Source organism: Danio rerio, chromosome 13 (genome assembly GCF_049306965.1).
Source record: "Danio rerio strain Tuebingen ecotype United States chromosome 13, GRCz12tu, whole genome shotgun sequence".
Taxonomy (NCBI): domain Eukaryota; kingdom Metazoa; phylum Chordata; class Actinopteri; order Cypriniformes; family Danionidae; genus Danio; species Danio rerio.
In genome coordinates this window covers 32,136,495-32,164,446 of record NC_133188.1, presented here as the reverse complement: position 1 = coordinate 32,164,446, position 27,952 = coordinate 32,136,495, and the positions used below count along the sequence as shown (strand labels likewise).

Genomic DNA, 27,952 nt, shown 5'->3' with positions numbered 1-27,952 from the left:
TTCTGAAATGATGAGTCTTACACAAATGCCATTTTTGATACACACACAGACACACACACACACTTTTTAGCATTTACTGACACCATGCAGCAGTGCTTTACTTACTTTATTAAACATGCTCTGTTTTAAAAACTTTTTAAACGTATAAAATTTATAAAAATCACAAAGTTGAAATGGCGGTTCATTCCGCTGTGGCGACCTCAGATTAATAAAGGGACTAAGCCGAAAAGAAAATGAACGAACAGAGTTGGAACAGATATTTTAATCTCAGTTTATTTGCAAAAAAATGTTCTGTGTTCATGTGTATACATGTTATTATAGAAACATGGCGCCTTTCAATCAATTAAGTGGCTGGGGAAAACACTCCTACGTCACGTTGCGGTGGGCCTCAAAAGCATTGGGATTTGGGTCCGATTTAATCATCATTAAATTTTTAACAGAGATTTAATGTGTTTCTATCACTCCAATATGATAGTGGTCACACTATACCTCCACACAGTTGTGCTCAAACGGCTTACAAAAGTCCATTTTCTTTATAGACGCCCTTTAATTTGATTGTTATGCACCTTTTGTAAAGCTGATTTGAATAATAATTGTTGTAAAAAGCTATACAAATAAACTTGAACTGAATTGAATATAACATGCATTGGACAGAAACAATGAAGCATTTTACCAACCCCAAAATAATAATGCTAATATTGATTTATAGGACCAAATAAAAACAATAAAACTTTAACAGTAAAAAGAGAAATATGAACTCAAAACCATAAAATAAACACAAATATTTAAGTCTGTTTTTAGTAAATCGTTAAAGATGTTAACCCAAAATTAAATCTCTGTCCATTCACTATTTTCCTGTCCTGCAACCTTTGTCATGAAGCAAGATTTAATGTAATGATTTAACAACCTTGCATTGCGTTTAATCATTTTCTCATGCCCTACATTCACCTAGCATGAGTGTGTGTGTGTGTGTGTGTGTGTAAGATGTAGTTGTAAAATATTTCGTCCTGGCCTCTTGCAGTGCATGTCTATTAAGCACCTCTGGCATTTGCTAATCCACATGCAAAGTACTAGCCCTAATATTGAGCTTTTTCTGGCATGCTTTCAAATGATAACCTCATATATGACATATTGCAAACGTTTTTAAAAGATACTACACTACCATTAGTTTATGTAATCCTGATGTCTTTGTTATGATAGTATATTCTAAAAGAAGCACAGACATACACTCATCGGCCACTTTATTAGGTACACCTAACTAGTACCCCCTTTTGCCCTAATCCTTTATGGTATATTTTCAACAAGGAAAATTCCTCAGAGATTTGATCCATATTGACATGATAGCATCACGCAGTTGCCGCAGATTTTTTGGCTGCACATCCATGATGCAAATCTCCTGTTCCACCACATCCCAAAGATGCTCTATTGGATTGGAATCTGGTGACTGTGGAGGCCATATAAGTACAGTGAACTCATTGTCATGTTCAAGAAACCAGTCTGAGATGATTCACACTTTATGACATGGCGCGTTATCCTGCTAGAAGTAGCCATCAGAAAATGGGTACACTGTGGTGTTAAAGGGATGGACATAGTCAGCATCAATACTCAGGTAGGCTGTGGCATTGACACAAAGCTCAATTAGTCCTAATGAGCCCAAAGTGTGCCAAGAAAATATCCCCCACACCGTTACCCCACCACTACAACTGTTGATACAAGACAGGATAAATCCATGCTTTTGTTGTTAACACCAAATTCTGATCACACCACCCGAATGTGGCAGCAGAAATCGACACTCATCAGACCAGGCAATGTTTTTTTCAATCTTCTATTGTTCAACTTTGAGCCTGTGCGAACTGTAGCCTCAGTTTGCTGTTCCTAGCTGATAGGAGTGGCACCCAGTGTGGTCAGGCAGTTGGAGGTGTACCTAATAAAGTGCCCAGTGCGTGTATGTGTGTAATGCATGTTCCACTGCTCTAGTTTTTGTGATAGGCCAGATAACCATGAAAATGCTTTTGCTTTCAAATAAATCTCAAAGTCTTTTGTAAATGTTTAGTGCTGTAACGAAGACCACTGCGAATACAACAATCTGAATATTCTTAAAAGGCACTATAAAAGATGAAATAATTATGAACTGTACTGTTAAGCATCACTCACAACATTTGCTGTTTGTTCAAACTACTTATTTAAAATGAAGTGAAATGACGCAATTCTTGATTTTTTTTTACAATTGATTGAAGTTCAATCTACTTAAATTTAAAAAAAAACTAATAAGGTAACGGTTTTATGTTGCTGTGTTTCACGCAATTCCTTCATGTTGTCCCAACACAAATTGTAAAGTTTTTGCAACTTTAAGTGGATTGAACATAAAACAATTAAGTTGCCCCTTAAAAAAATCTAAAGTTGTGTTGTTTCAGCTCATTTAAATAAGTTGAACAAGAAGCAATAGTCTTCTTTTTTGAGTCAATAACAACAATATAATCCATGTTCATTATTACTATATCTTGTATTATTAAATGTTAAAATGTGTATGCAGTAGTGCTTTGAGGCCTCAGTCACAGGAATAGTGTGTTGTGGGGGCATGGTTTCTACTCCAGCTAAACATACTGAGGTAAGAAATGATTTACACCAAACAAACAGCTTCAGCATGGATGTGTGAGCACTCTTATTACTGTGATTAATGCATAACAAAAGGAAGAAATGTTTAACAGACTTCAGAATCCAGTGCTCTTCTCAATTAAGGCCCATTCAAATGAAGAATGATGTGGTTTTAAAAAAAAGAATTGTACATTTAAAATAATAGTTGAGTCAACAACTAATGACAATGGCTTATAACAGAACATAGTTTTAATTAATTAAATGAATGAATTACTTCAAATATTTTATTTTCTGTTGTACTCAGAAGATATTTTGAAGAATGTTGGAAATGGGTAACCATTGAAAATCTATAGTATTTGTATGTGACTACTAGTACCACATACCTCAAAAAAATTCTTTGTTGTTCAACAAAAAAAAAATTAAACCATTTCAGGGTCAAATTTAAAGTAAAGTGTCATTGGACGACTCATTAAACTCATTTTAACTCATTAAAAAGTTGGAACATTTAAATATACATTACAAAATTGGAGTGTGTGCTTATAGTAAACAGAACAATATTATCTGCCTGTCTGGATATTACTGTAGTTATTCATCAAAGTACTCCTTATTAGAAGAGTATTACTGAAATGTTATATTTATAAATAAAACAACGATATCCATAACAGAATATCTCTGTTACGTCTTGGGAAAAATCATAAATATAAATATAAATCAAAGGACCTTATAAAGTGCTTTCAAATGTTCAGACTCCAATTACAATACAAAAACCTCACATGTGTAACAGTAAAGATGTGCTTTTCATATACATATTTAGGCTGCATCCAAAACTCGCCCACGATACCCTTAAATAGTGCACCATTTGAAGGAGCAGCCATTTGTAATGGTGTCTTAAACCATAGTGGATGTGCATCAATCCTACAATGGATCGCAATAATAAGTGTATGACAAATGTACAGTTAACGGCTAGAGAATACACATGATGCACTGTGAAAATGGACAGTGTCAGTATCAATTTCCACAACTGAAAGTGGAAATCTAAAAACTGGAAGGCTAAAATGGAATCCTGTTGAAATGATTTCATAAAATTGTCATTTAATTGTTAAATTCAAGTTTGTTTACATGGCAAAAATCTAAATACTTTGTTTCATAACTAATATCTAGCTTGCTAAATGTTAAATAGTTATCAAAAAGCCTAACCAATAATTTGAAAATCTAATATATCTGAGGGATTTATCTAGCAAAGCACAAACAAAACAGCAAACAAACTCGCTCCTTTTTACTCACTCCTTTAAGTGGACTATTAGTGGAATAATTTAGGGAGTAGTGAATAAGGGTATATAGGGTGATTTCGGATACAGCCAAGTGTTGAAATCATTAGACAAAAGAAATGAAATGAACAATTTGTGCCACTATAAGTTAAAAAAATTAATTAAAATCATTTTTGGCATATATTTTCTATATTCGCTGCCTATCTTCTTCCATCTAGTTGATCAGACGGATTGAAGGATAAGAGTGTGTGTCAGTCATTTTTTTATGATGTACAGTACACATCATTGTTTCGCATTTTCAACAAACTCAGGTTTGAGATTGGCCTTTGGGAAAGGATGCATCGGTAAGTTATTGTTCCTTTAGAGAGAGAAATCAGAAAAGTTGAGTTGATCAGTAATAAAAAAAAAGCTCACACTAATCATTCACATATTAATATGAATATACCTTACACAATGACTTACTCATACACATCTGAATACTTCATCCTGCGGTAGTACTTGGCCAGTTTAACAGAGAGAATGATGCTGGGGATCAGGAACAACATACACCAGCCCAAACTGAACCAAAAGGCGTTCTGAGGAACCAACAGGACATTATTTGTTAATAGATTGGAATCATGTGTAAATTTATTAGATCCATATACATCTTTTCTATGTCTCAAGATGCTTTATTTAAAATGCTTTTTATTAAACTGTAATGTGAAATTAAAGGCAAATGTTTTACAAGTTGTAGAATGGACAGAGCTTTCTCTGTGGTGGGTTCGCGGTTGTGGAAAAGTTTGGTCCTTGAGATTATAATGGCACCATCACTATCTGTTTTAAATCACTCACACAAATTTACCTGTTCATGTTGTTTTTTTAATATTAATATTATAACATTTTGTCGATTGCTGTATTTTTCATATTTATTTAGTTGTTTCTCTAGGTTTGACCTCTACAGTATGCTTTTAGAATTGTCTCTATATCTTCATGTCTTATGTACAGATCGTTGGTCAGTGTCTGTTTTGAATTGTGGTTTATAAATAAATGACCATGAAAACTGTAAGATGAAGTGATATTATTTCAATATTCAGACATCAGAAAATAAAAAGGTAACTTATTAGACATAGCAAATTATGAATAACCTGAATAACCTCAAAAACTCGAAACAAAGTCTCTACACAGCAAAATTACTGATGAATATAAATTTGTATTACATGGCTCTCTAAAAAAACAGATCCTGATTGGTCAATCACAGCATTATAGAATATGTTACAGTGCTCAGCATATATAAGCACACCCCTGACCAATCTATCTTTTAAATTCATATCAATAATAGGAAGCTGTAAAATATTATATTTGTGCCAATCCATTAGATTAGTCAGTACTAAAGCCAAGTCTGGAGCTTTTCTAACAAAATAACTTACGATAACGGTCCAAAACTAGTACACCCAAATGTATATGTTACAGAAAAATATTAAATACAAATTTAAAAGAGGAAAAATCAAGAGAAGCAAGAAAAATGTAAGAAATTTAGTAAGTTGTATTTTTTTTTTTTTGCAATATTTTGCTTGAATGTAATTGTATTATCTTTCAATTTCTAAACAAGTTTGGTGACTTAAATATTATTTTAATAAATATTTAAGTTTAATAAATCCGTTTGTTAAAAATGCACCAAAATACATTGCCTATATTCACAGAGAAATGGATACAAATATTCATTTTCAAAATGGGGTGTACTCAATTATGCTGAGCACTGTGTTCCCGCAAATGATTTAACTAATAACACAAGCTGATCAGTGTACTAGGAATCATCTTGATTTCTAGTGAATATGTGTGTGAAGGTTAATGTAGGCAGCCTTTTGTTAAGGATTTTTTTTTTCTGCAACCTTTACTTTTTATTAAAAAGCTAGTGAATTATTACAGGTCAGATCAATGTTTTGTCTAATTGTTTCATTTTATGTCAAGTAGCTGTGTAATAATTAGGAAAGTGTACATCTAGCTGGTGGTTTTCACAGAATAAAGCCCTTCAGTCTTACATAAAAGCATTCCACTTAATGTTGTTATAACAAATGACTGGATGTTTATTATCCCTTTCTTTATATATTGTATAGAATACAAAGAGAAAACTATAAGCAGACACAAAATAGCTCTCTTGTGATACTACTGTAAAATACCAAGGGTTACATTATTTTTATGACAAATGCAAAAAAATAAACATATCTCTCACTCAGTTTTGCTAAGTACGGTGCTCAGCGTAAATTAACCCCATTTTAAAAATGAATATTTTTATCCATTTCTCTGTGAACATATGTAAAATTTTGGTGGATGTGAACAAAACAAATGTATATATATATATTTATATATATATATGTGTGTGTGTGTGTGTATATATTTATTTATTAAGGGTGAAGCAGTGGCGCAGTAGGTAGTGCTGTCGCCTCACAGCAAGAAGGTCGCTGGGTTGCAGGTTCAAGCCTCGGCTCAGTTGGCATTTTTGTGTGGAGTTTGCATGTTCTCCGTGTGTTTGCGTGGGTTTCCTCCGGGTGCTCTGGTTTCCCCCACAGTGCAAAGACATGCGGTACAGGTGCATTGGGTAGGCTAAATTGTCTGTAGTGTATGAGTGTGAATGTGTGTGTGGATGTTTCCCAGAGATGGGTTGAGGCTAAAAGGGCATCCGCTGCGTAAAAACTTTTCTGGATAAGTTGGCGGTTTATTCCACTGTGGCGACCCCGGATTAATAAAGGGACTAAGTTGACAAGAAAATGAATGAATGAATGAATATATTTATTAAACCAGAATTTTTTTACATTTATTACTATAATATTTTGTCAGAACATCTTCAGAAATAGAAAGACGTTTAAATTCATCCCAAAAATTACAAACTACAAAATTTCAACAAAAGTATATATATATATATTTTTTTTATATATATAATTTTGCTCCTCTTGATTTTTGCTCTTTATTACATTTTTATTTAATTTTTTTCCCTAACATATAAACTTGGACTGCTAATTTTTGGACAGTTCTCTTCAGTTATTTAGCTAGATTAGTTCTAGATTTGGCTTCAGTACTGACTAATCTAAGGTATATGCACAAATATATTATTTGCAAAGCATCCTTTAGAAAATATTGATTTAAATGAGAGATTTATGGGGTGAACTCATGTATACAGACTCAGAAATAAAGGTACAAATTCTGTTACTGGGGCGGTACCTTTTTAAAATGTACGCTTTTGTACTATACAGGTGAACACTTTGACCTGTTAAGAACAAACAAAATGTACCTTTTGAAAACCGTCCCAGTGACAGATTTTGTAGCTTTATTTCTGAGAGTATATTGTACATGGATTTTATTTGTAGTCAAGATTATTTAAAGGGATCTGTTTCAATTCTTTTGAATGAAATTTCTCTAAAGCAAAAGCAACAACCCACACTTTAAATCACAGTAGTCTGATGCAGAAAAAGGTGGATAAAAAAAGGGTTGGAATATAATTTCTTACCAAAGATCCTACTAGGTGTTTACAGAGAAGATTCTCTGTTCTGTCTATTGCTGCAGCTGCAGGTCTACAACGACCAACATTTCCTGTGATCTGATGAAAAAACACAACACAATATTAATCATTCATCAACTCTTAAAGCAGCCTGAATATACAAGAAGGCTAAATATATACCGTCTGATTTGCCCACTGGATATATGCCAGAAAGATCTTCATCTGACAGTCTACGAACACCTTGCTCTCCTGCAGAAAAGGTGATTTTTACAGGATACACCATAAACAATTTAATACAGCATTCATCCTGATGATTCTGCTTCATTTCGCCTTGGTTCTGCAATACTTACAGCTCTCACTATTTGAGATATGTTGTAGTTCAAAATTTCCTGAGCATAGCCAACATTTTGGAGAACATTCTGAACAGATGCCTGTGAAATAAATGAAGAGAAAAAACATGACTAGATACTGAAAGTCCAGTGTGTATATATATATATATATATATATATATATATATATATATATATATATATATATATATATATATGTGTGTGTGTTTTTTCCCAAACACATTTTTAACTAGGTTAATAAGGTTTACTAGGCAAGTTAGGTCAATTACGCAAGTAATGGTCAACAGTGGTTTGTAACCAATCAAGCCAGACTGATAAAATATATCATAGGAAACGCTGTGAAAAATGTTCTTGCTGTGTTAAACAGCACTTGCTAATATTACAATTAATGGAAAGGGATTTAAAATTGCACAAAATATTGTTTCTTACTGTGTATATACACTCAACGGCCACTTTATTAGGTACACCTTCCTACTACTGGGTTGGACCCTCTTTTGCCTTCAGAACTGCCTTAATCCTTTGTGGCATAGATTCAACAAGGTACTGAAAATATTTTTCAGAGATTTTGGTCCATATTGACATGATAGCATCACACAGTTGCAGCAGATTTGTCGGCTGCACATCTATGAAGCAAATCTCCTGTTCCACCACATCCCCAAGATGCTCTATTGGATTATCTAAATTGTAGCCTCAGTTTCCTTTTCTTTGCTGTCAGGGGTGGGATTTGGTGTCGTCTTCTGCTGCTGTAGCCCATCCACGTCAAGGTTGGATATGTTGTGCATTCAGATATGCTCTTCTGCATACCTTGGTTGTAATGACTGGTTATTTTAGTTACTGTTGCCTTTCTATCAGATCAAACCAGTCTGGCCATTCTCCTCTGACCTCTGGCATCAACAAGGAATTTGCACTCACAGAACTGCTGCTGACTGGATATTTTGTCTTTTTTGGACCCTAGAGATGTTTGTGCGTGTGCAGTTAGACAGGTGTACCTAATAAAGTGGCCGGTGATTGTATACAAAATGATGTATATATTATGTTATTGCATTTATCACATGATCATTTACAAATCATTTTAATATGATGATCATTTGTGATTTTCAACATTTTAGCAATATCTGTGATACAGAAAGAAACTCAATGACCCTAAAAGTGGTATATTTGAGTGAACTATAGTAAATGAAGACATTTCATTTAATCGATACTGGCTCCAATAAAAGCAATTATGGTCTTTCAATCAGATTTATTAAATACTGATGTAGAGTATTAAAACTATATACATATACACTCTGGAACACGTGATGACACAGAGTTTGCTTTACTTACATTGATTTGAGATGCAACTGCGCTGAGATTATTAATGGTGGAGTTCAGCTCCAGCTGTAAAGAGGAAAAGCATTACAATATTGTCACATTCAGATTTATTTATCTTTTTGTGCTGTTTTACACACCAGCAAAGGCATTATGTTAGATGTGATGTCAGCCTGGATGTCTCGCAGATCTTTAGCTTCCCCATGCAGTTGGTTTGAGATATTTTGATTGCTCTGAAAGACATAAATACCTGTTTGTGATTCACCTCAGGCACATTCTACAGCAGTTCAGTGTTAACAAGACTAACATTCACCTGTTTGCCAGCCAAAAAATCCAAACTGTCCGCTGCTGAGCTTAGATTAGTCCCTGACACATCATTGATCTGAAATATAACATAAAAAATCTGTAAAAATCAGATTATAACAATTTTTTATAAACAGTTGAAGTCAGAATTATTAGCCCCCCGTTAAATTATGAGCCCTGTTATTTTTCCCCAATTTCTGTTTAATGGAGAGATTTTTTCAACATATTTCTGAACATAATAGTTTTAATAACTCATTTCTAATAACTGATTTATTTTATCTTTGCCATGATGACAGTAAATAATATTTGACTAGATATTTTTCAAGACACTTCTATACAGCTTAAAGTTAGGTTAATTAGGTTAACTAGGCAGGTTAGGGTAATTAGGCAAGTTATTGTATAATTATGGTTTGTTCTGTAGACTATTGAAAAAATATATTGCTTAAAGGGGCTAATAATATTGATCTTAAAATGTTTTTTGAAAAATTTAAAACTTCTTTTCTACTAGCAGAAATAAAACAAATAAGACTTTCTCCAGAAGAAAAAATACTATCAGACATACTGTGAAAATTTCCTTGCTCTGTTAAACATCGTTTGGGAAATATGTTTTATTTTATAAATAACACAACAACAACAATAATAATAATATAGACTAAGTAAACACCCACTGGCATGATTGCATATTAATAGGACCAAAATGTCAGTGAAATAGAAGTGTGTGATGATCTTTTGTGGAGGCGAAGTTTATCCACCCTATTACATCACAGAGTAAATCATTCCAGAACCTGTGATTTTTGCAGTCTGCTTTCAGTATAAGCTGGTTTTATTTGATTTTTAGAGGAACCACAATTTTTAAAGTTCTAAAACATGCAGAATGTTTTTATAGAATAATGATCTCATATATGTCAAAAGATCAAGGAAATTTTGGTTTCTTGGGTCATGACCCCTTTAAGTTTTACAGTGCAAATTCAGTTACAACCTTTAAAGGTTCAAGACACCCTGGAGTACTTTTTTTTTCCAGATTTTAACAGAATTGTGTGTGTTGAGCATCATTTCAGACAACATTAGCACCTGTCAGCTTTAATTGTAAGAAAAACTGGATAATATTGAGCTTTTGTCAGCTAATTTCATCTTCCAGATTTAAAATAATTTTTGGGGCAAAATCAAAATCTGTGGCGAAGCGCCAATTTGCTAGTGGAAGGATGATGCATCGGTTTCTTTTTATTATTTAAGGCAAAGTTTTCTTATCCTATGAGAAGACTCTGCATCTTGATTATTCAAGAGAGTATGTGCCTTCCGAAAGCAAGGCAGACCCAATGATTGGGTGAGGCCGCGTCTGTGCACGGCAAGGGGTTGTATGTGTTTGATTTCATGATCCACAGAATTTATTGCTTGTTTTACCCCACAATTCTGTCAAGGCGGATACAGCAAAGCTGTTTGTTTGCAGCAAGCATTTTTGTCGGGAGAGCTGTACGATAATTGGAGAATGGCGGACTTTGTCTTTTATCAGTTGAGTTCGTTACCATTCAGACACATCACCAATATTCGTGCTGCTGTGGTCGTCTATGTTTAAAATCTTCAGATTACCAGCAGGGCTATTGGTTGGAATAAACAGAGCAAGAGACCTGCTTCACTGCTATCTACTGTGTCTGTATTTAGACGCGGGCATTAAGGAGAAGTGAAGTTTTCCTCATTTATATTATTTATATAAACATGATTATCTTTATAATGATAGAACAAATTGTTCATATTATGTGTATATGAAATTACGAATAACAAATGTAGCCGGACATTAAGTTACTTACTGTTTATTTATTTGCATTTCAACTTTGTAAACTATGAAATCATCGGTCTCCTCATGGTTTGTGTCTCATTTTGTGAGCCAACTGACAAAAGTTGTTCGCTCCCCTCTTTTTCCCTTACTTTGCCGGCCATGCCTACTTCTCCCTCTGGTCACAGCATTTCGCGCCCATCTCCGAGCACTTTTTGAAAAATTTCTGAGGTAGACTTGATCCAAAAGAGGGGGGTTTCATTGCCCTTTAAACCATAGGTGGCCAATCCTGTTCCTGGAGATCTACCTTCCTGCAGATTTCAGTTGCAACCCTTATCAAACACACCTGTCTGTAAATATTAAGTGGATTTCAGGTCCTAATTAATTGATTCAGGTGGGTTTGATCAGGGTAGGAGCTAAACTGTACAGGAAGGTAGATCTCCAGGAACAGGATTGAGCACCCCTGCTTTAAACAATACTACACTAAGTCTACCCAGTAGTACATTGACAGTAGTACAAAGTGTAAGTGTACGTGTATTTGGAGTGTATATGCCGGTAAAGCGAGTGTATGTTATTGATTACCTAAATTTCTTTCAGGATAAATAAAGTATCAAACTAATCTAAACAAAAATCCATAGAAAAATATCACTTTATAAATCGCATTGTACACAAATCAAAGCATCTAAATATTGACATGTTATCTAAACACAAGCGTTTACATGACACCCATTTCAATGCATGTTAATACCAGGTAGAAATTTGAGGAAACAAGTGTAAAGCGTACATGCTGAATAATGGTGCTGAAGTTCATAGTGCTGGCACTGTTAGAGAAGTTGTTGAGCTGGGACTTTATATCCGGACTGAGAATGGTGATGTTTGCTATGTTGATTTGCGCTGCCTCAAAGCTCTGATAAATCTCCTGCGTGTACTGTTGACAGAATCATACATTTAGCATCTAATCTGTCATGCATTAGCATATAGAAAAGTAAAGTATGTGTGATAACTTCTCACATTTGAAACATTTAAGTACTTATTTAGGTCGACGAGCTCATTTAGATGAAGTGTAGTCCACAAGGGTGCGTTCTGTTCACAATTGCTAGAAAACAAGATGCATCAACATCAGATAAATAAGGCAATTTTGCCAGTCATCAGTCATCCTGCCTTGCATGACCTACCTGTAGATATCATAAATGTTCAGGCTTATTTTCAAATTCAAATTCTTGGACAGGTTGAACCCTGGAATCATTCCTGGAGTGTCAATAATCTGTGAAAAACAATTTGATTACCAAATATTCTCACACTGTCATTGCAATCTACCAGGGACATGTCAAAGTCATGTGAACAAACATAATGATTTAGCTGTTAGAAGTACCTGAATGAGTTGTTTGCTCTGCCATGGTACACAAACCAGGGTGTAGGTATTACCAACCACAATGAAAAGTATCAACACCACTAACATGAAGATCCAGGAGATCAGGAAACTGAAGCCTACGCCTCTAAAATGACATATCAGAAAGAACAGCAATGGAATAAATACACAATAACACATACACAATAACATATACACATAAAATTACCTATATAATTAAAACTGACTAAATAGCTTGCACTAAATAGAATGTACTATTACTGTAATATACTAAAATAACTAGAGCTCTCTAAAAAAACTTTCTTTTTGCACCCGCTATGATTGAAAAGCATTATCAGTGGTTATCAGCTGATAGATATGGGCCAGTAGGGGCCTTCCGTGCCTACGGGTATCATCCATCCACGTGGTTAATGAGCTATACTAATAAAGAAGACTCCAGATCCAGATCTGTTTTACATTACTAGGATGGTTGGGTTTAGGGTTGAAGTAGACGTTAATAAACTACAATTAATGGGAAATTTGATAAATAATCTAAATAATTCTAGTAAACTTGTGGATGGATGATAACAGCCTTCTGAGCCTACTAGTAGGTGCAAAAGGCCCTTACTGGCCCATATCAATCAGCTAATAACCACTAATAAACGTCCATCCAGTGATAAGATTCGAATCGGCTGTATTTTTGCATATATTTTAGGATATTATTATTTATTTTTAGGCAGCACAATGCCGATATGTTAACTTCAGGAGAAGTGTTTAATAGACGTCTAATAGACATCTAAACGTAGACAGCTTGGCTAAAACAAGGCAAAACTTGGGCTGTCGGTTAAAATCTAATAGACATCTAAGAATAGGCCAAAACTAGACAAGTCGTCACACAGATTAGACAGACATTATATGTGTAATCATTCCATTCTGTTTATTTGATGACAAGTCTAGTTTTGGCCTATTGTTAGACATTAATTCGATTTTCATAGACAGCTCCAATTTATCCCTGTTTTAGCCAAGAGGACTAAATTTAGACGTCTATTAGACATCTACATATTTTCAAAACATAGACATATTTTAAAATGCTTGCTGGGCTGAAGCTAGTAAAAATGTAAACAGAAAAAAATTATACATACACGTACAGTTGAAGAAAGAATTATTAGCCCCCCTGAATTATTAAACCGCTAGTTTATTTTTTCCCCAATTTAACGGAGAGAAGATTTTTCCAACACATTTCTAAACATAATAATTTTAATAACTCATTTCTAATAATGGATTTATTTTATCTTTGCCATGATGACAGTAAATAATATTTGACTAGATATTTTTCAAGACACTTCTATGCAGCTTAAAGTGACATTTAAAGGCTTAACTAAATTAATAAGTTTAACTAGGCACGTTAGGGTAATTAGGCAAGTTACTGTATAACAGTGGTTTGTTCTGTAGACTATCAAGAAAAAAAATAGCTTAAAGGGGCTAATAATTTTATCCCTTAAATGGTGTTTAAAAAAATTAAAATTGCTTTTATTCTAGCCGATATAAAACAAATAAGACTTTCTCCAGACGAAAAAATATTATCAGATACACTGTGAAAATGTCCTTGCTCTGTTAAACATCATTTAGAAAATATTTAAAAAAGAAGAAAATAATTCGAAGGGGGCTAATAATTCTAACTTCAACTGTATGTATAAACTACAAAAAGATGAACCTATGGATTTCTGTTATAAATGCAAAGTTGAGAGAATCTGACACTCACACCATCAAGAATACTCCACCACAGTTGGACGTGCCGGAGCGATCAGTTGGACTTTGTTTAGCATTTAATCCAACTGCACCCAACAGCAGGCCCAGAAAATTACAGACCACCACCAGCAAAATCAGACAGCTCAGGATCAGTCCAATAGCCCGGCTACACACAAAACAAACACAAAACATGCTTGTGTCACACTTTATATAAATGAATGAATAAATATTATGTTTTAACAGCATTAAAAGTATAATGTATTTTAATAAATATATAGTACAGAAGTAGGATCAGGGGATTTGTGAAGTACCTAATTAGACTTGCTCTCTCTACCTCTGGAGAATACACTGACACAGACTGCTGTAAGGTGGATATTTCTTTTGGGATAGTCTTCAAAAAGTCAAGAGGAAGGTCTTTGGACACACCTGAAATCTGGCCCTTTATGTCGTTAAGCTTCGAAAGAGCCGCTTTTAAGGACAAAGAGACAAAAAATCACTTTAACATCAAAACAGATTACCACATACAAGTACATTACACATGAACACATATGTAAGTTAGATGGGGTTAAGTCAAATAACACAAACTTACACTCCACACTTCCTTGGGTCTCATTTTTCACCTTTTGTGGAATACTGTCAAAGAAGTCTCTGCCCTGGAATGCAAGCATTGTTAGATACTGAAGTATATATTTGAGTTCACTAGTTTGAAGTCACTACATTTTTACTATATTTCAAACAGTTGCTGTTCTTTCAGATTTTCTATTCATTAAAAGCAAAATTACTTTATTTGACAAAAAATATTAGAAAATGAATTTCTAAGGATAAAGTCAGGGTGATGATTGGTGTTACGATGCTGACGATCATAGGAATTTCAGAAATAAATAATAAAATAATTTTGATCAGTTTTTTGTCATATTATTTAAACAAATAAATACATCTTGCTGAAACTTCTTTTAAAATTTACCAAAAATTTAAAAGAGGCACTAACCTTATTTGCCTGTCCGATGACATCAGCATTTCTAGCCTTGTCTACGGCAGAACTCAGGTCATTTTGATCTGAAAACTACATGAGAAATACATCCAATGATCAAGAGGTTGTTTCATCAAATAATATTGTCAAATAAATAACAGGAGAAAAAGAAAAGTCATGATTTCAGATTTGGAATGTCCCCATAAGCTTTCATAACATCAGCACTCAAGCAAGACTGAACTTTCCACACTAAAGTCAAAAAGATCAAATCAAATAAGCAGTTTTCATGTGATCTCAGCATGTGAGCTTTTATGAGGCAACCAGACACAGACAGGGCCATCGGCAGCAGCGGGAGGATTTTTGGTGGCCTGGCAACTCATTTGGCCTGCTGGCATTTCATTATAATATTTTATAATATTGCCCACACACCTTACTAAAATGATCCAGCATTTGACTGAATAAAAAATTATAATAATAAATAGAGAAAAAGCAACATTAATCTAAACCTGTTAGACTTGACTTGTCAGTATTACACTTTTCTTTGATTAACATTCTTTCCGCAACTCCGACAAAGTGGTTTAACAGCATGCAAGATCGGAGAGAAAGTGGCCAGGTGGAATGAAAAGGGAAAGCGCATGTAAAAAGAAAGCACCTCGAATGTTGCAACATTTCCATTCTGATCAAGGCTTCAATTTCAGGTCAGTTGCATCGGTAATACTGCCGTTTTTTCTTTGCAAGCGTTGTAAAGCTAGCAAATATTAGCAGTAGCACCCCTATCATCATTTAAAATACTGTACATTGATATTTTTTGTAAAGCTAAATAAGTATTTTAGCTGACAAACATTCACACTTCTTTTTAATAGGAAAGAAGGCAGCAGGAGGCATCAGCTATAGTGCAAACATGAACAAATATGTGTAAAAAAAAATGATTTGTCTGCTAAAATGTTTATTTAACTTTACATATACTCATTTAACTTTATATATACTGCTCAAAAAATACAGGGAACAGTTAAACAACACAATGTAACCCTAAGTGTTTTTTTATCCATATATATACAGTACTATCATTGTCATTCTGTTTGTTTTTGAGGATTAAAGGATCATTTTCCTTTTTCAAATTAAGATGGTTGCTTTGTGCCAAGGTGGAAACTAGACCTTGAAGAATGACTGGGACACAATTCTTTACTCAGTCTATGATTCTTATGATCCTTTTGGAAGGGAGAGGCAGAAAGATATTAAGAAAATTGAAGAAAAGGAAAAGGGAGAGTACCTTTAAAGCAGAGAAAGCCTTTAATTCATAGGTCTTAAACTCGATTCCTGGAGGGCCCCAGCTCTGCATAGTTTTGCTCCAACCCTAATCAAACATCGCTGATCCAACTAATCAAGGTGTTCAAGACTACTAGGAACAATTAGGCAGGTGTCAGTTGGAGGTGGTTGGAGCTAAACAATGCAGAGGTGCGGCCCTCCAGGAATTGAGTTTGAGACCATTGCTTTAACTATTTTGCACGATCAAAACTTTATTAGATCTAATTTTTGACTACCATGATGCAGAGTAAGGCCAAAACAACCCTTACTAACTTATTCAGCAAAGACAGAATGAATAAAAAAAATGTTTGGCAAACTGTAAAGAATAACACTCTTTATTCTTTTCCATTTGTCATTTGCCAAACCCACAGCCGGTATTAGTTCATTTATCAAATGATGGTCTTGGTGAGAGTGGGATTTCCTGGTGTAAAATTGTGTCTCAGTTCAGCCCGGAGGCAGATTGGTTTTGTTTCTCTCTTCTCTCTTGTTTCTTTCTTCTAAACAGGACAAAATTGAACCAGGAAACTTTCTCAGACGACCAGACCAAAATAACCTATTTATCTAAGTTAAGGTCAAATCAGCATTTTATTTTTCATTCATTCATTCATTCATTTTCCTTCAGCTCAGTCCCTGATCAGAGGTCACCACACAGAATGAACCGCTAACTATTCCAGCAAATGTTTTATGCAGTGGATGTTCTTCCAGCCACAACTCAGTACTGGGAAACACCCATACATTCTCACATTCTCACACATTCATACACTACGGCCAATTTAGTTCATCCAATTCACCAATAGCACGTCTTTGGACTGTGGTGGAAACTGGTGCACCCAGAGGAAACCCACACGAACACTGGGAGAACATGCAAATTCCACACAGAAACGTCAACTCTCCCTGCAGGGACTTGAACCAGCGATCTTCTTGCTGTTAGGCGACAGTGCTAACCATTGAGCCACCGTGGCCCCATTTTATTTTTAATGAGCAATATTTTCTAGGAAACTACCAGAAACTTCCTGATAAAAGGCGTAGTTTTATGGTTTTAGTTTTAGCTTTATTCCTGGAAGGAATAATTTATTTCCATTTATTAAACATATTTATATTTATTATATATGTATTTTTCTTTAAATTAAACAACATGTATGATAAAATATTTTAAAAGTACTGTCAATAAATCTTGAGTTAAACATTATAATGAATAAAAAAAACATACATTTTAAATCATTTGTTTAAATGTATTCTCAAATAGTTTCATCCAGAGCCCCTCATTTAACACTAGAGGGCAGAACATCTTGTTCCTAAATGCTTTTCTTTCCTGACAGCCATAATCACAATGACAGTGGCACATTTGTATTTATTTCTACAACAGAAAGCCTATATTTCAGGAATTACTCTCGACCGGGTAAGATTTCAGTTTCTAAGAGAAACAGAGAGTGCCAACTTGCATACAATAACTTCTTAAGTTACTCTTTATTGTTTGCGCCATTGTTGTGTGTTCCCGTTTCCCTTAAATGAGAGCGTTTGTGCACACAAATGACTGGTAATGCAATTTAGTCCACCTACTTCAACAGAAACACTGTATATCATGTAATTTAAGCCAAAACCTTGTTCTAAGGGTTTTAATTGCAGTACATTTGTAGACAGGAAAAGGAGAGTTATTATTTGTTATGAACGCTCAACTACAACAAAGCTTAATATGGAGTCAATATATAACCAGCAAATAATCGGCACACGCTTCAGGGATTTTCCTGAGAGCTCTGGTTAAAAACTTACTTCAAGACTTCCTTCCAGTGATAGTTTGTCCACTACTTGCTGGAGGGAAGAGCAGTTCATACATTCTGGCTGATTCATAGTGTTGTTAATCCGCTGCCTCACTGCTGAAAAATTAGTTTTCAGAGCATCAATCTTGGGTTTCAGTTGCCCCAAGGTTTCATTGACATGCAGGAGTCCAGTGCTGGTGCTGTTTATCACTAAAACAGATAAGATACGCATCATTAGTTGTGGGCAATATGGGCAAAAAACATTTTCATATCAGCCGATAATGAGAATTATCATAAACAAATGTCAAATCTCTATTTCTTTCAAGTTTAAATGCATATGTTTGTTCTGAGTGAAACCAAAAAGTTAATTGTTAACTGCTTTTTATTGTCAAAGCTAAAGGTCCATCAGATCACAAATCTGAGGTAATTATATAAATATAAATGTAATATATTTCTAAAACTTGTTTTGATCACTAAAGTCAAATCTTTTTCCAACATTTTATCTTAACAAAACAAAATATCTTAATGAATATTAGTTAGGGCTGGGCGAAATGGCAAAAATGCAATCTCAATAATTCTTTTTTACACACTGAAAGACAATGATATATATATATACATATATATATATATATATATATATATATATATATATATATATATATATATATATATATATATATATATATATATATATATTTATTTCGATATAAGTTGTTAAGGCTTCCAGCTTTGAAAGAGTATCGTGACAATGACTGAAGCCACAAAGATTTGACACTTCATTATATAACATTTTAAAGTACTGTTTATTAACAAAAAGAGTTTACACATTACTCTGATCTTTTGCAAATTAGGATTTTTTCCCAATATATTTATGATATACAATAAAAAACATAATATTCCAGCCTGATCTCACGAGAAAACATGAGTATTATAAGTTTTGTCAGTTTAGTGACTAATTCGTATGAAGTAGTACGAGTTTAGTCATACGAAATTGTACGATTTTAAAAAGGAGGCATGGCACCCAACCCCACCCCTAAACCCAACTGTCATTGGGTGATAAGTAAATCGTACTAAATTGTACAAATTAAATTGTATGAATTCATACAAATTAGCCACTAAATCAAAAGGTTACGAATTGCTGTGAGATTGCGTTGAATATTCTGAAGAACTGTCATTGGCAGCTTTTATACAGTACACAAGTAAAATTATACTTGCATTTTCTACAAATAAGCAATTACACAATTATTTTAAAATAATTGTTTTACTCAAATAAAATGGTAAAAATATTAATAATTAAAATAAACAATAGTTTTGAATTAAGCAATATTGGGTGCCGTAGCATATCTTTGATATCAACAGAATTATTGATTCCTGTTATTGCATATGCTGTGTGATTGGCTCCTAAATCAATATAGAGTAAAAATGTCCAGAGCTTATCATCATTATCGTAATTTTATCACGATTCGATATGATATCAGTTATCGGCCCAGCCCTACTGCACAATATTGTAAAAAACGTACATTACAACATTTTTTGTCCGTGATATAGTTGAAGTCAGAATTATTACCCCCCCCCCCCCCCCCACCCCCAATTATAAGGCCTCCTCTTGACTTTTTTTCCCAATTTCTTTTTAACAGAGACAAGATTTTTTTCAACACATCTCTAAACATGATAGTTTTAATAACTCATTTATAATAACTGATTTATTTTATCTTTGCCATGATGAGAGTAAGTAATATTTAGCTAAATATGTTTCAAGACAATACAGTTTAAAATGACATTTAAAGGCTTAACTAGGTTAATAGGATAACTACGCAGGTTAGGGCAAGTTATTGTATAATGTTGTATTGTATAATTGTATAATGGTTTGTTCTGTAAACTATCGAAAAAATATATAGTTTAAAGGGGCTAATAATTTTGACAGTCATATTATTAACTAATGTGAAAATGTTCATCTGATTTATTTACAATATAGTTTGTACAGTACTATTTTCTATCTTTTACTAGATACATGATATGAGAGACTTGCTATATTTACCAAATAAGTGAATCTAATTGGAAATTTAATTTTAAACATTAAATAAAAGTCAAAAATGTATTATTTGTTATTTCATATATTAAGGTTTTAGTTATGATACTCACAAAATAATTCAGCAGATTAAGCAAAATTATTTTTGCTTTACCAATATTATTTAGAAGAACATTACAAATTCTATTCTAAAACATAAAATCACTTACAAAAGCTAACACATATTCTAATCTCATATATAAATCATACAAATAAATAAATAAATAATGAGGCTATTTATTATAAAATGAAATTTAATATTAATTTTAATTAGGAAATAAAAAAATCCTACTTTAATAATAATATTAATAATATTAATGATGATGAAGATTATTATTATAATTTGTATTATTATTAAAAAGGATATTGTTTAATTATTTAAAAAAAAATTTAAGTCTACTTTTACAATTTGACACATGCAAACCACAGCAGAAAGTTCAAACCAACAGACCCATGTCATATACTACATAGATACTTAATAAATAACCCACAATAACATAATGTAACGTAACATATGCTATGTTTTTTGTTTTCACAAGCTTTGAAGACGTAACATATATTCCGCATTTTAAATAATAGGTCACCTATAGCTTTTGCCATAAGGCTATGTTCAAAATGACATCAATGTTTTCAAAGTGCACTGCGAAGGGAACACATTTGTAAACATGAAGATTGCTGAAACTGAACTTTTAAAATAGTTTGAAAGCAAATTACACCTAAGTGGGATGACCTTAATGCTTTTTTTATTTTTAATAGTTCCAACTTTGAATGTTAGAGTGTTCTAAATAAATAGGCAATAGGGGGATAAGTGGGAATAAAACACAGCCAGGAACTATGCTTCTAACTACAGCTCCAGAGGTGTAGTTGCAAGTGCTCAAGTTTGCGACTCAGTTTGCAAATGTTCATTGGAACAATGGATTTGGGAAACGACAAATCAACTAACTATGTTTGAAACAACGGAACTTGCGACCTTAGTTAGCTAACAATGGTTTTGGGAAACGCACCCCTGGTTAGAGTAATAAGGCAAGATATTGTATAACGATTGTTTGTTCTGTAGACTATCAAAAGAATATATAGCTTAAAGGGGCTATTAATTTTGACCTTAAAATGGTTTTTAAAAAATTTAAAACTGATTTTATTCTAGCTCATAAAAAAACAAATAAGCCCTTGCTCTGTTAAACATCATTTGGAAAATATATAATAAATTTAAAAATCAAAGGTTGGCTAATAATTCTGACTTCAACTGTATTTCTCCCAATCCTGCCACAAAGCCAATGTGCAGTTAATGGTACTTTAGTAAATCTATGAAATAGTGGATCTTTCATGGCACAGTGTTTCTTGTGTTTTATTCAAATCACAGAGACATTTGTGTTATTCATTAAACTAAACAAGCCAGTGATTGATTCGAGACCCATCTGCATGTAAGCAAACCAAAACTGCAGTTGGGATGATATGCGTGATTGGATAAACGATACGTGTGGCACAAATAAGCAATGCTGTTAAGTTCCAGCCTGAGGCATACACATAAAATTAAACATTTACTGCATTCGTTATCATTTTGTTGAGGAGAAATTATATTGCAAATTTTATCTCCCTGTGCTATACATGATATATTTTAACATAGTGCGTATTTTAAAATGAATGTTTTCAGTAATGCATAATATGTTGATGTGTATTTGCATACTGTACATACCTTGTGCTATTTGAGTAATAGAGTTGAATGCTGGGTTGAGGGAATCTTTAAGGCCATTTTGGATCAATCCACCAAGCAAAGGTCCTGTTTCTACAAATAAAGATATTCAATATGATATATGTATGAACTTTAACAACCAATTTTGAAAACTAAAACCAGTCATGAGTGTTCATTTTTTTAACTGACTTACACGTCGCCTGATAACACAGAAAAAAACTTTACATTGATGCATACTTTGTTGGGATATGCAATATTTGGCCAAATATTTAAATATAAACCTTTAAATATGTCCAAATAAAGTTCTTATATAGGACATTCTTACACATTACTTATCAAAAACTGTTTTGATATATTTAAAGTAAAACATTTACATCATATCTTCATGGGACATAATCTTAATAATCAAATAATTTTTGCCATCAAAAGAAAAATATATAATTTTGAGCCATCCAATGTATTTTTGGCTATTCGCAGAAATTTACCATTACAACATGAGACTGGTTTTGTGCTCCAGGGTCACATATTATTTTACAAATAATTAAATATTTAATATTTAGCCATTACATTTAGAATTTGAGTCCAGTTTCTGTCTCTTTTAATGGTATTTTTATAGCCCTAAGCCCCTATTCATTTATGACTTTAAGAGATAAGGGACGTACTGTACCATTTAAATTGTTTTTGACTTGATCCACCGTCAAAAAGCTCTCATCCAACACTTGTTGTATTTGCTGTTGAGGAATAAAACATTATGAATCAGCTACATTTAGTTCAGTCCTGTATGATTGTTTTTATTTAGTTTTCATTTTAATTCTTTGTCAAAGTTTTAGGAACTTGGTTTTCATGTTGTTAACCCTTGTGCACTGTTCAAATTTACAACTCTTTTGTTATGTCAGGGATAAAAATATTTGCTGAATTTAACTGCTGTAGAAATTCATCAGATTTTTTTTTTTTTTTTTGCAGAAGTCTGTTAATCAACCTCAGTCCTGATCAAAAATTACTATTTTTTATTTATTTTTAATTTAGAGGATTTTAACTCTAATTGATAAGTTCACAAATGATGTCACTGATTTGGTATAAAAAAATAAAAAATAAAAACTTTTTTTTTTTTTTTACATATAAAATTACATATTTTCAATGGGAAATGTCTGTCAAATGGATTAAAATAAGATTTATCACCAAACATCCTTCTGCTAACTAAAACACAGAAAAAGTTATGGCCAAATAAGGACTCAAAAACACCCCAAAGTGGATGAAAACATCCCCAACAGTACATAAGGGTTAAAAAACAGTTTGAGTTATATTCATTTAAAACTAATAAAAAATTGCTTTTTTATTTTCATTGATATTTAGCTAAAGGGAAGTAAGTTAAAGTTTTAGTTTTTTGATTGTAGATTTAGTTGTAACTGGATATGACTCCTAAATGTACATGGTTTTAAATATATATACGCACACATACATTTTCAAGTTTCTTTTTTCTGCTCAACCTAAACAATATATTCTGAAGAAAGCTAAAAAAATTGTAACTATTCTAATAGTATAATACTAGCATAATATTCTAACACTTCTAATTGTAGTTAAAACAAATACAATGAAAGTCAATGGTTACCGGTTTCTAGCTTTCTACAGAACATGTTTGTGTTCAACAGAAGCTCAAACAGGTTTTTGACAAGTGAAGTGTGAAAAAATGATGACAGAATTTTTAGTTTTGTACAAACTAACTCTTTAAATCTTTTTAATGAAGAAAAATCACATTTTATTTGATTAATTTGCTAATAAATATTATTATAAAAATGTAAAAATTTAGTTTAATAATTGTAGAATACAATGTATCACTAATTATGATAATAACCATTTATTATTCATCAGATGTTACAAAACCAATATGGTGCGGGTAAATATTAACTTCGATATAAATTGCCCGGGGAGTAAGTTAGTTAGTTATTAATCATCAAAATAATTTACGAAAGATCTTTTAAATTATCCTGAATTATTTGAATCAAGTAATTATGCTGAATATTCTAATTTGTCATTATATAGGAAAAAAATTACATTTAAAAAAAGAACTTGAAATATATTTTAAAAATACATTTTTAGAAGTCATTTTGAATTGTAGCAATATTTCAAAATGTTACCATTTTACTGTATTTTTGATCAATTAAATGCTGTCTTGTTGAACATAAAAGACTTGTGTACCTGAGGAATAGAACTAACATATCCTTTGACATCATCTAAGATGCCTGTGATTTCATTGGAGCTGCTCTTCACAGTCTCTGAGGTGTATGTAGTGCTCAGGAACATGCAAATATTCCCTGCCCTGCACAGCAATTCATATTATAGATTACAGATGACACATGCAAGCATATAAATGTTACAAACATCTTATTAAGAGCCTTGTTAAGCTGGTGCTCACAGAATAAGTACAGTGATGATAAATGTGGAGCAGTAAATGCTTCTTCGCTTGCAGTTTGTGCTGGATGTCTGTTTTTGTTGCATACGGCCCCCGCAATTACCACAGCAACGACAGCAGGCGAAGATTAGGCCAATTAGAGGCATCAGGACAATGTAGAGGATCCCAATGGCCACGCAAACCAGAAAACCTTTCTCGTAATTTAAAACCTAGCCATAAAGAGAAAGAGGTTGAACAGGTTGGTTACTATGGGTATATATATAAACTGCTTGACCAAAATTTTTAATTTGTTGTTACTACGCTTGTTGCTATTTTACTCAACCACCCAAGATGTAGTGATTTATTCTTCCTCAGTGGAATATTAAAGACTTATTAACTTAATTAGTCGAAAAAATATATACAGAAAAATCAAACCTAATACTTGTGGCTTCTCATGATATACTGAGGTCTTATGGAGCAAAACGATTGCTCTCTGCAAGAAACTGAACATTGTTTACATTAATATTACCATTAATCCATCTGCAACCTATGTAAAACTGTTGTAAACAAACTGTGACAGCTTAAATGTGAGTTTACGTCCACGCATACGTCAGTATGCAACAGGAAGATAGCACTCCAGATTTACATAAAGGTGTCATGTTGTAAATAGGTAAATATCCCAGTGCAATACTACTGTATAAATGGTGGAGTCTTTGAAGAGAGTTCTCTGAAGGGTGTAGGACACGACCATGATATGCTCCCTTCATTAACTGACTTTAAAAGAGATGTATGTTTACACTCATTATAAATGTCTCTGCAAATGGTGTCCCCTTCCCAAAGTGCACTTCTCAGGCAGGGGCGCATGTTGTTTTATTTTATTGTGCCAAAGCTGGTATTGATCACCAAGTACCACACTTTTTTAAAAAATAGTCTTCTGAAGAAAAAAAGTTCCTCTACATCTTGGATGACCTGCCTTCAGTGTGGGAAAATTAAACAGCAAGTTTTCATTTTGGAATATTAAAGACTTGTTAACTTTGTTACTCTAAAAAAATACAGATGAATCAAACCTAATACTTGTGGTTGATAAGGATTTACTGAGGTCTTACAAAGCAAAACGATCGCTCTCTGCAAGAAACTAAACACTATTTACATTAATATTACCATTAATCCATCTGCAACCTACATGTAAAACTCGTAAACAAACTATGACAGCTTAAATGTTAGTTTAGGTCCACGCAAACGTCAGTATGCAACAGAAAGCTAGCACTCCAGATTTACATAAAGGTGTCATGTTGTAAATAATCTTCAGTTTCTTGCAAAAACCTTTCTCCTCAGGTCAACAGGTATTCATTTTGGGAAAATTTCCAAAAGGAAGTAAACATCCTAGTGCCTTACTACTGTATGAACAGTGAAGTCTTTGAAATGAGTTGGGTGTAGGCTCCCTTCATTAACTTACTTTAAAAAGGATTCATGTGTTTACATTGTCCCTACAAATGTTGTCCCCTTCCCAAAGTGCACTTCACAGGCAGGGGTGCAGGTTTGTTTTGTTTTATTGTCTCAAAGTGACTGGTATTGATCACCAAGCACCACACTTTTTAATAATCTTCGGAAGAAAAACGTTCCTCTACATCTTGGATGGCCTGCCTCGAGGGTAATAAAATTAAAACAGCAATTTTTCATTTTGGGATGTACAATCCCTTTAGCTATCGAAAAAAATGCAATGGCTTTACAAACAATATTTGTACATGATAATGCGATCATGTGCTCTGTGTACCCAAAACATGTTTTTGTGTGTTGTGTTCAAATTAGTCATCATAACTGGCAAATAGAGAGTGTTTACACAACAAAACATTACTGTTGACATCATTTACTCATGGTAAAAAGAATCCTGAGAAACTTGACCCAGTGCATATGAGAAAAGAGTTAGCTATTGAGTTTTTTATAGTAACATAAAAAAAACTGATTGTACTTTAGTCAGTCTTTTTGGACCCCCACTAAATATTTTGGTGTTACATATTACTAATGCTTTCGAACTTACATTGTTATCCAGGCAGTGCATTCTTTTGTTGTGGAATCAAAATTCTCCGCCATTCTTTGAATGAAAGGCTCCTGAGATCAGAAACTCACTCATAGTTTTGTTCTGAATAATTATTCTATAGTTAGCTAATCTAAGTAGTAAATTGTCATTATGATGTTGGTTTAAATTTCTCGCTATACAATGTGAAAGCCCATTTATACATACTTTATATTTTTATACGTTCAATACATGGGTCATAATGGATCCTTACATACTGTTATACATTACTGACATTCTGTATCATGTATAGGTAAGTGTTGTGTTTTTATGTACTTCTTTTCATGTTAGTTATTCATTTAATTAATAAAATGTTATTATTATTTAATAATTTTGTATTTTTATTAAACGTTTGGTAACACTTTACAAAGAGGTTGTATTACTTAAAGTTAGTTAATGCATTTACTAACACAAATTAACAATGAACAATGCATTTATTACAGTATTTGTTCATGTTAGTTAATGAAAATCCAGTTTTCATTGTTAATTCATGTTACATTAACTCATGGTACATTAACTGTTAACAAGCATGACTTCAATAGATGTCAATAATACATCAATCTACGTTGGTCTATGATTAATAAATGGTGTACAAGAATTGTTCATACTTAGTTCATGTTATTAAATGCATTATCTATGAAACCTTCTTGTAAAGTGTGAACAAACCTATTTTGTTCTTTTTAGGATATCATATTTTTTCCATATTTATAAAATGACCATAATTCTATGCATATAAAGTCACGTTTATTTGATGTAGACACCAAAATGGGATGTCTCATATCTGACGCATATATTTCTACACTGTGTTGCTATCATGACGCAGTGTTTTCAGAATCTATATCAAAATGTGGGGACTTTTCCACCATCTATTTATATCTGAATGGGAATGCAGTTATACAAAATAAAACAGCTGTTTGGCTGACTACCTTTAAGAAAAAGTCTGAAGAATCATCATATTCTACATTGCAAAGCAAAACATCTATTGCATAAACTAAGGTGCTCTTTATGATCATTCTGTTCATGCAGTTGCGTGCCTTTTTACATACCTCTTTAACCATCTCCGTTTGCGTGTTTGAATTAAAGTTGTTTATCATTCTGACCAGCAGATCTACAGAGAAATGTGTCAAACATTGTAAATATCTTTTTAATATTCATTTACGCAACACAGTGATGAATTGGCCAAGATCAAAGCTCTCCTCTCTACAGTATAACATCATTTTTCATTCATTTCTTTAAATGGCCATTGATGTCAGCTACAAAAAAAAAAAACTATAGGTAGAAAGAAAAGACTTTTGAAGACAATAAAAACTGATGGAAATGATGAATTGAAATGCGTCAATGTACATGGAACAAACTTTCAGTGTTGTTTCTTGGGAATAAGATCTCATTTATCAAGGTTATCTGCTTCATTCTACTGCCAGATTAAAAAGTAACCGTCTGATGACTAGATGTATATCTAATACTGTATGTTTGATCCTGTAATTACACATCAGAGACATTGTTAAAATTTTACAAACAGTTCTGAACTTCATGAG

The 27,952-nt window shown here is 33.0% G+C and overlaps 1 protein-coding gene across 7 annotated transcripts in view; it reads right to left on the bottom strand.

Annotated features, from left to right (window-relative positions):
* Positions 1–255: 255 nt before the first annotated feature.
* The window catches only part of prom2 (prominin 2), a 29,041-nt gene continuing 1,344 nt past the window's right edge, over positions 256–27,952 (bottom strand). For 2 of the 7 annotated variants that reach the window (XM_073919590.1, XM_005156934.6), the window contains 22 exons: positions 27,464–27,525; positions 24,368–24,573; positions 24,151–24,271; positions 22,622–22,685; positions 21,958–22,047; positions 18,210–18,406; positions 15,153–15,227; positions 14,754–14,817; positions 14,476–14,632; positions 14,178–14,330; positions 12,440–12,563; positions 12,243–12,331; positions 12,079–12,163; positions 11,852–11,995; positions 9,307–9,375; positions 9,134–9,226; positions 9,009–9,062; positions 7,686–7,766; positions 7,516–7,584; positions 7,345–7,434; positions 4,314–4,438; positions 256–4,221 (listed from right to left, as the gene is read on the bottom strand). In XM_073919590.1, coding sequence (XP_073775691.1) covers positions 4,322–4,438; positions 7,345–7,434; positions 7,516–7,584; positions 7,686–7,766; positions 9,009–9,062; positions 9,134–9,226; positions 9,307–9,375; positions 11,852–11,995; positions 12,079–12,163; positions 12,243–12,331; positions 12,440–12,563; positions 14,178–14,330; positions 14,476–14,632; positions 14,754–14,817; positions 15,153–15,227; positions 18,210–18,406; positions 21,958–22,047; positions 22,622–22,685; positions 24,151–24,271; positions 24,368–24,573; positions 27,464–27,525 — 2,204 coding nt within the window. In that variant the 3' untranslated portion in view covers positions 256–4,221; positions 4,314–4,321. 7 annotated transcript variants of the gene reach the window in all.